At 37.8% G+C, this 10,002-nt stretch overlaps 1 protein-coding gene across 3 annotated transcripts in view; it reads right to left on the minus strand.

The window, feature by feature from the left end:
• Window positions 1-9,857, minus strand: part of LOC125234731 (optineurin) — a 31,486-nt gene extending 21,629 nt beyond the window's left edge. For 2 of the 3 annotated variants that reach the window (XM_048141107.1, XM_048141111.1), the window contains exons 1-3: window positions 9,675-9,857; window positions 9,141-9,358; window positions 2,786-3,028 (exon numbers count right to left, since the gene is read on the minus strand). In XM_048141107.1, coding sequence (XP_047997064.1) covers window positions 2,786-3,028; window positions 9,141-9,344 — 447 coding nt within the window. In that variant the 5' untranslated portion in view covers window positions 9,345-9,358; window positions 9,675-9,857. The remainder of the gene's footprint in view (window positions 1-2,785; window positions 3,029-9,140; window positions 9,359-9,674) is intronic. The other variant, XM_048141110.1, reaches the window with a different exon arrangement.
• Window positions 9,858-10,002: the final 145 nt, after the last annotated feature.

Below are 10,002 nucleotides of genomic sequence, written 5' to 3' on the forward strand. Positions count from 1 at the left end.
CTGAGGGGGGACTGAAATCTTCTCGAGGCTGAGGCGTAGGGTTAGAGCCGGCGTAGCTTTATTTGACGTTCATATGCGCATTGTAATATGCCTACTTGAAAAATAAATATTTCATTTTCATTTTCATTTTTCATTTGTCATATTAACATCTTTTGCGAAATATCATACGAAATCGTCAAACGATTAAAAGCGGCAAGGTACAGAAATCATAACTTCTTAACGACGGTGATTGTACTAGTGCTTGTACTAAGCTTCAAAAGTGCATGGAGAAATTATTAATGAATTCATTGATAAATTCGCCATGCACTTTTGCAGCTGATAGTACACGTAAAATTACAGTAAATATTAAGAAGAAAATTATAACTAGATAACAACAAGCGTAATTTGAATATGGAGAGTATAAAATACGATATTCCAGTAAAATGGTACTAAATTTTATGTCCTTATATAAACAAGTAATGTATTACTTCCTATCAAAGTCGTTAGAAGTGCGCAACAGTTTCTTGGCCATCGTAACTAATCGACACAAAGAATTATATTCTTAATAAAGGTAATAAAAATAACATCTTAAGATACGTTACGGTGCAGCGTCCGTTCATAATTAATATAATTATACTTCTGCACGCAGATATATATAAATGAAATAAACATAAAAATTAAATATTGGGGACAACTTTACACAGACCAACCTAGCCCCAACTAAGCAATAAGCTTGGGGTGCTAGGCAACGATATACTTACTCTTATAGATAAATACAAATATTACAAATTAATGTTGTATTACATAGAAAACATCCATGACTCAGGAACAAAATATCTGTGCTCATCACACAAATAAATGTCCTTACCGGAATTTGAACCCGGGACCGCAGCTTAGCAGACAGGGTCACTAAGGACTAGGCCAGACCGGTCGTCGATATATAATAGATGAATTAAAGGGACAAGTGTCCTGAGTGATTTGTGTTACTTTTTTGAATAAATAAATAAATTAACAAATTTAATATCGTCATATATGGAAACGGCTAAACAGACTATATCGGTGTATGGCGTGTTTGACGGCCGGTCTGGCTCAGTCGGTAGTGACCCTGCCTGCTAAGCCGCGGTCCTGGGTTCGAATCCCGGTAAGGGCATTTATTTTTGTGATGAGCACAGATATTTGTTCCTGAGTCATGGATGTTTTCTTTTCTATGTATGTAAGTATGTATTTATCTATTTAAGTATGTATATCGTCGCTTAGCACCCATAGTACAAGCTTTGCTTAGTTTGGGGCTAAGTTGATCTGTGTAAGGTGTCCTCAATATTTATTTATTTAACTTGAAAATTCAGTGGTAAGGACCGACCAATACTGAACGATATGACTAATACGTTTTAAATTCAAATTTCAGCAAAAAATATCTCGACTTGTCAAGTTCTTTACGCCATCGACCGATATATGCCTGTCTCTTATAGCAACATGAGCGCTTATCACTGCTCTGTAATACTTTCTGTATACACCATAAACAACTAGCCTTTTCAATCAGCTCTCTCGTCTCATCAAACTTCTCCTTATGAAGCGAGTGCGTCTTCATCATGTCTTCCTGACACGACGCTAGAGACAGACTGTTCCTTCATAGACTCATTATTTTGCTTGAAAGTTTCATTAGAGTATATTCTCTACAAAGAGCGCCTAGAACTAGCCTTATATTGACCAGGGTAAGACCGTAATTATCTTGTTGTTTTTTTGTGGAGCTCCCGATCAGACGCTTTCGTAAAACTAGTGCCTACGCAAAATTTTGGGATTAGCTGTCAAAGCGGACCCCGTGCTCCCATGAGCCGTGGCAAATGCCGGGACTACGTGAGGAGGATGATGATGTTGAACTCCCAATAAGTCTAGTACTATTCAAGAATCATTCAACATTAGACAATCACAGACCAACCCCTATAGACATCTATTACAAGACGACTCGCGGTTGCCAGCCTTCCTAGTATTTGCACTGATATAAGCGCGGGCGCTCGCCGTGCCCGATCAGTATCGACCAAGTAACAGACCCGAAAGCAGCGCGTGTTTTTCGCACAAAAAAATTGGAAAAGGGTATTTTGATGCCTTAAAGATGTCCACCTGTAGTGTGAAATGGTGTGGAAAGGTAACAAGAAGCTCAAATTTAAAAACAGACGGCATTACATTCCACAAATAAGTCATATTTATAATTTATTCAGAGCCGGCATAGGTCAACTTACATTGGCCACTTACGCGTCAGTAGAGGGACAGTCATACTTCTGTCCCTTTTCATCTGGCGCGACTGCCCGCCGTCCTTGAAACGGCCAATCACAGCGCGCTTAACACATTCCCCGCCCGCTCCTCGCACCCCAAACACTGGTGACTCGTATCGCGAACCAAATATACAAGACTGCCACTCTATAGGAGGTTCTCTGTGTAGACAATAAAAACCCACCTTTTCGACCAATAGGCTACTTGCCGTCCAGTCAAATCAGAACTGTCAAAACGAATTTGAACGACTTGTTAATATGGAATTTATATGAAATCGAATTGAGTGACGTCACGGTCAATTCAGTTACTTTATATATTTCTACCTGACTTATTAAATAGAAATTGGATTTAAAAATAACTTCTGTCCATGTTTGTCTTATAATTATCTGATGCTTTATTTTGTGCATGGTATAAAATATTTTATTTTTACTACAGTCAAGTTGTCTCATCAAACTTCTCTTTACGAATAAGTCTAGTGAAAGTAGTGAAACTAACCAAGAATCGTACAAAATTAAGACAAAAAACTGAAAAAACTAACCTTTTCAACCAGTTCCCTAGTCTCATCAAACTTCTCCTTATGTAGCGAGTGTGTCTTCATCATGTCTTCCTGACAAGACGCTATGAGACAGAACTGTTCCTTCATAGACTCATTATTCTGCTTCAACGTCTCTTTGAGAAGGACATTCTCGTCGAGAATTTCTCCGAAGCGCTTTTGGAGTTCCTCGGTGCTTTTGTCTTCAGAGATTATGGTGCTGGCTACCATAAGGGAAGCTGGGGATGGCTGAAATCAATAAAATCATGTTGATAATTCATTCTCACATCATCTATTCGTAAAAGGGACTTTTTTTCATTGCTAAGAGGGAGTAAAGAAGCACATTCCTTAAATAAAACTATGGAAACGGATTATATCGCGTATACCCGTTGACCAAGAATGTTGTAAAGTATCCGAAACGTCGGGATGAATTGTAAATTCATTAAGGTTCAGGGGCAAATCTCGACTGGGGAGCAAATGTAACTAGTCGATTTTTTCCATGTTCTACAATGTTTGTATTAGTAAATAGAGTGTCCACCTGTTATATATGGTAGGCGTGTTCAGTAGATACATGTAGAACTCAACATCATAGTGTAATAATGGAAAAAATGGACTAGTTACAATTGCCCTTCAGTCGAGATTTGCCCCGCTGTACCTTATACGCGATATAATCCGTTTCCATAGTTTTATTTCATGAGTAACTATCGCGGTAACCGAAGACAATATTAGCACTTTCCTGTTCAAGGACTTTATTTTGTCAGTAAAAAATATTGAATGTAGTGAAAAGAATTTGCACATAATAAAATCTTATATTGATCGAGTCAAACAGCTAGGTTAAACAACGTGTAAACAAATAACTTATTACCATTTTATTAGCATACGTTCCCAGCTGAATGAACGCAAGTGTTTATTCGACATTGAAAATATTAATGCAGTACTTAATGCTCTCAAAGACTCCGAGGTTGCTATAGAAATAAGAGAAATTGAAAACCAGACAGCCGAACTAAGTCAACTTTTTTGACAACCGGTCTGGCTCAGTCGGTAGTGATCATGCCTGCTAAGCCGCGGTCCTGGGTTCGAATCCCGGTAAGGGCATTTATTTGTGTGATGAGCACAGATATTTGTTCCCGAGTCATGGATATTTTCTATGAATATAAGTATGTATTTATCTATTTAAGTATGTATATCGTCGCTTAGCACCCTTAGCAAAGCTTGTACTTGCTTAGTTTGGGGCTAAGTTGATCTGTGTAACGACCCAGCCACGACATTGGTCTAAGCGCGACAGCGGTGAGCGGCAGCCATACGTGCGAATGAAAAGTCCCATCGCTGTGTCTCGCTCGCTCCTAAGGTGTCCCCAATATTTATTTATTTTACGCGGTCAGCTGTCCACACAGAGCGAGGTACGTCGCGAGGCAAACGTCCAATGTAGACGTAGAGCCTCGGTCGAAGCAGTTTGATCGACCGAGCAAAAAGCTAGGAACCACAGACCAACCCCTATAGACATCCATTACAAGACGACTCGCGGTCGCCAGCCTTCCTAGTATTTGCACTGATATAAGCGCGGGCGCTCGCCGTGCCCGATCAGTATCGACCAAGTAACAGACCCGAAAGCAGCGCGTGTTTTTCGCACTAAAAAATTGGAAAAGGGTATTTTGATGCCTTAAAGATGTCCACCTGTAGAGTGAAATGGTGTGGAAAGGTAACAAGAAGCTCAAATTTAAAAACAGACGGCGTTACATTCCACAAATAAGTCATATTTATAATTTATTCAGAGCCGGCATAGGTCAACTTACATTGGCCACTTACGCGTCAGTAGAGGGACAGTCATACTTCTGTCCCTTTTCATCTGGCGCGACTGCCCGCCGTTCTTGAAACGGCCAATCACAGCGCGCTTAACACATTCCCCGCCCGCTCCTCGCACCCCAAACACTGGTGACTCGTATCGCGAACAACATATACAAGATTGCTACTCTATAGGAGGTTCTCTGTGCTAGGAACAAATTACGGGACGCATCCGGCGGACGCCGTCCACTGCCGCGATCTAGATAATGAATATGCACTGAATTGTGCAAACTATTGGACGTAAGCCGTGGACGTGGCCTTGAGCGCACGGACGTCCGGACGTCATCTGGGGCGCTGGATGTTTTAAGACTGTGCACACTTAGAAGTCGCGCAAGTGGGACGCGTCCAATAATTTATTCCTAATAGCGTTATACTTTAGAACTTAGAATTATAGCAATCGTAATTTCAGTTCAACTTTAAATGTTTTGTATATATATGATGTGTAAAAGTGCCCCTGTGGCCTATTTGCTGAATAAATGATTTGTAATTTGTAATCTAGCTAAACGCTGGCACTGCCTCGGCCGAGGCACGTCTACATAGCACGTTTGCCGCGCGAGAAAAGTGCCTTGCTATGTATGGACCCGGCTATTTTAGAATAGAAACGATTAATTATAAGTATATAATTTTCTTGGGTCAGGTGAAAAACTGTCAAAAATTGTCTAACACATAATGAACCTTTTCCTTCTTTTTACATGTACTTGTAACACAATGTATAGTATGTTTTGTATAGCGCCTAAAACAAACACCATATTAAAACATTGAAATGTTTATTACCAATATTTCTTAGTTCCATATGCAACACAATATTGCATCATTGTGTATCAGTTTCTATTCAATTTCATTTATTTAAAAATATGATTAGTATTCCAAACAATAGTTATATTTTATTGACATGCAGAAATGAGCCCCCCCGCCGGCATGGTGACGGGTTAAGAATTTCGCCACCCCCTTTCTTCCCATGGGTGTCGTAGAAGTCGACTGTGGGACTTGGGTTAAATTGTGGCGTGGGCGAGAGGCCGGCAACCAGTCACTGCAATGTCAGTTTCCTTTTATTTTAACCCCTTATTTGCCCTGCTTATGTGCTCTGCCTACCCCATTACGGGAACAGGCGTGATTGTATGTATATATGAAATGAATCATGAAATATCTTAATTATTTTATAAATTTGTAATTCCTACGTGATATATCGACTACATCGAGATCGACAATCTTATCTAATCTGCAGACATATGACTAAGACATTAAATGTCACTATGAACTATCACAAAGACGTTTTGACTCCACCGGACGCAAATATCCTGGTTGACCTTACAAACATTTATTTCAGCTATAGTTTTCTATCAACTGACAACTAGTCATTCAGAAACCTTGCATTGTTTTATCACAGAATTCATATGGTCTATCTCCGTTTAAAACTCTCGGGTCTTTCGAGCCCGGTCATTTATAAGGTGTGAGTGGGGATATACGAGTAGATCCAACACGTAGAGGCCATTTGGAGAGCTTTGATGTCATGTAGAACGCCTGCTGAAACCCATTCACGGGTACATGAATAGATACCCGTGAACCGGTTTCAGCAGGCATTGGACCATTGTAGAAAAATGGAAAGATACCTGTTCTATATGGTTTAGATTTGGATGGAATGGAAATAAGACTGGGCTATTGCTAAGAGTTCGGGACACCTGCCATAACATTGTAATACAGTGTTATCGAGGCAGGCGGAGACTCGCCACTCGGTAGATGGGTACCTGATTTGCCATCATAAAGACGGCCAGGCGTAACACCGGCATGAGTGGCTCAGGGGTGTCGAGAGGTAATGCTGCGCTTTCTCCGAAGTTACTCGCGCCCTTTAACACTTCCACGCTTCCACCCCTGGAGCTCAGACTCAGTTCTTCTCTGGACGGCCAATGAAGGCAAGCCAGAGCTGACAGTCCTGCGGGTGCCCTTGGGGTTCCACTCCGGCCGGCGAAGACACGCCGGAGACGGAGACCCTGACCGACACTCGGGTCCGTGGGGTAGTCATAGTCACTTACTTAGATGGTGTTATAATTTTGCATTTAATTGAAGCTTACATAAGTATGTGTACTTCTGTTTTTAAGTTGTCTATGCTACATCTATAATTATTATTTAATGCCAATATAAATTATCACTTAAGAAAACTTGTTAAGAAATATGTTACAATTAAATACCACAACATATTTAGTCTCTGGACAAATTGAGGTATTTAGAGCTAACCAAATTAGAGAAACCAGAAATGTGTTTGTGTGAAATTGCATCCATTCTATCTACTAAGCCTCTTTTTTTAATTTGAATATATCTCTTAACCTCGTCCTGCCAAACATATACAGCTTGAGACATTGAAATTGAAACCGAATTATTGAATAAACAGGGTAGATTTTCCTTTGTACTACGATTTACGTAAAACATAAGAAAAAAATAGATATTTTTTGGCCATCTAGAATTTTAATTCATAATTTCCAAAAAAAATGGAATATGTCCTTTATAAATCACATTGGGCAGGACGAGGATAATTCAATTTAGTCTCTCTTCTCTTCTCCAGTTTGGGCCCGCAGTGAGTTGGGAGTTCAGCTCTAGGGTACCAATCAATAGGGTACAGTTCTGTTAATGTATTGATCAGTTATATAACCCTTTGGTATTATCAAATAGTTGAAAAACATATTCTTCCATACAGAATTTAGCCACATTAGTCTTATGCCAAAAACAAATTATAAATAAAGTTTTATATAAAAAAATACACAAACAAAACCATTCAAACCAAGAAGCCGCTACCAGAGTTTACTATCAGAAGTCATGTAATTAACTGTGACTTTTATAACCCATTTAAAATTAAGTATGCTAGTATATTTCAAATAATCTAACTGTTGTAATATGTCAATAAAGATATGCTTCGTCTAGGATAAAAGTTCTCTCTAATATTATAAGTGTGAAAGTAACTCTTTGTCTGTCTGTCTATCTGTTAGCTCTATACCAGACAGAATTTGGTATAGATGTTAGTGACCAATCTTAAAATCTGGCAGGTCATGAAATACCTACCTAAGTAACTTATCAAAATAACAAACCTATCTGTCTAATGCAGAGATGCAAATTATCTGCGAAGGAACATGGATCCTGAAGCAAAAAAGCTTGGACACCCTTCGTCTAATATCCTATATAAATAATTACAGAAAACTTTACAAACTAATGTTAAATAAGTGGCTGCAACATGGAGATCCATTGTCATAAAAAGACATATTGTTTATTCATTTCAAGTTCCAGTCACTTGGGGTTGGTGAAGTATGTCTTCCTCATCCATCCATACTAATATTATAAACGGGAAAGTGTGTGTGTCTGTTTGTTTGTCCGTCTTTCACGGCAAAACGGGGCAAATTGACGTGATTTTTTTAATTGGAGATAGTTGAAGGGATGGAAAGTGACATAGGCTACTTTTTCTCTTTCTAACCATCCACTTTCTTAAAATAAGGGGTGGAAGTTTGTGTGGAGCATTTCGCAATTTTCGAATTTAACGTGAGCGAAGCCGCGGGCAAAGGCTAGTACATCTATACATCTCTATCACCCGTCATACAGTTGCAGGTAGAAGCTATTTTATACAGACTACATTCAAAATATTTAATTGTATTCTGTTATTATAAGTATTGCCATTAAATATATTGTTTGGCATGTCGGCGGTCGACTGCCAGTTGATTACATCAATCAAATTTGAAATTTGATTAATTAGAATAAAATCAAAATTCCAATAACTCCAAAATTGGTCAGACACTCAAGGAGATATTATATGAGGTAATAAATATTAAGTTAAGATTGTTGTGATTGAAGCAAAGAAATTATATAAACAATTATTGATGTTATGCAAACATTACACATAATGTATGTTATGTGTAAACACACAAAAGAAAAGAATATGTTTAAGCTACATTGATTATAATAATAATAATTCATTTATTTCAGATTAATAATCCATAATACACTTAAACAACAAAGAACAAAATAATTGAGACATGACACACAAAAACGAATAATACACTAAAATTAAACACTAATTACATCGATAAATAAATAAGTAATCTAACAAACAAAATATCAAAATAAAATATCACAATTCTTAGAACAACTTAAATTAAATTATTTAAATTAAATTATTATTTCAGTTTAAAATATCACAAACCGTCAGTTAGACGTCCTATGCAGCCTATCCCAGTGAAGCCCAGTGATTATGGACTAAATAATATAAATACAACAGTATATTTACATCAAAAGCAAGTTACTTAGGTTGATAAAGGTTCAAGCTTTGATGCTTAGTGATTCTGAAAAAATGCTAAATCAGGATCAAGTTTGATCCAATAAGTTAAATAATTACAATGTCAAGGTTAAAACTACTCACAAGTAAAAGTGAATAATTACATATGCATACACAATATAACTTTGAATATATAAATAGCCTACTACACAACCCTAACAAACCAGCAAAATAACTTTCACTTTTAAAACTAATAAAAATACTTACACAATCACCCAGCTTGAATGTGGCTTTAAAAGCCATGCTGGCCTCTGTAGACAGGTCTTTCATGGCATCCTCTATCTGTGACTTGTTTAAAGGCCCGTCGCTCAGGATACCGTTGCCATTGCACTTTAGGTCCAAACTAGTGCCCGGGGAAGTACCCAAGATAATAAATGAGTCTTCTTCAATTGTCTCAGGATTCAAGGCCATTTTCACTCATTTATCTACAATAATATAAGCTATTGTGTGTATATAGCACATAAACGATAAATTCAATGCCGTAGATAATGATTGATGGTGAATAATCACTCTTTCGTTAGGATAAACAAACTTGAATTAATTGCGACACAATTACAAACCGGCGTATCAAATTAACAGTAAAGAGCAGTTATTGAACACCGAAGACACTTATAGCAAGAGTTATGGAGTTATTATTAAAAAACTAGTGCAAGAATATTTTTATAAGACTAAAAATAAATTGAGAAACGCTTACCCACTTGACATTATTTATTAAGTTTTTATGAATGTCTGTAGACTTACCGGTGGATTTCGAAAAATAAATGCGGACTGTGAAGAATAAACAACACTTTCTTCCAATCGGCTTTGAAATGCACTAATAAATTTTATCAACACCGAAAATATACACAAAATAGTAATCATACAACATATGAGATCGGATCGGAGCGGAAATTCCGACAACGACGTGCCGCGGGGAAACCACAGAGTGCTAAAAAAAATGCAAACAAACAAGTTGCCCATTCATGAATTAATTGCAGAGATAGAAATCGGAATAATCGATTGTAAAAACTCGATTATACGCATCTATATTTTTCATTCGTGGTAACACTAAATTTGACAGCTAGCTGAA

Source organism: Leguminivora glycinivorella, chromosome 16 (assembly GCF_023078275.1).
Source record: "Leguminivora glycinivorella isolate SPB_JAAS2020 chromosome 16, LegGlyc_1.1, whole genome shotgun sequence".
Classification (NCBI taxonomy): Eukaryota; Metazoa; Arthropoda; class Insecta; order Lepidoptera; family Tortricidae; genus Leguminivora; species Leguminivora glycinivorella.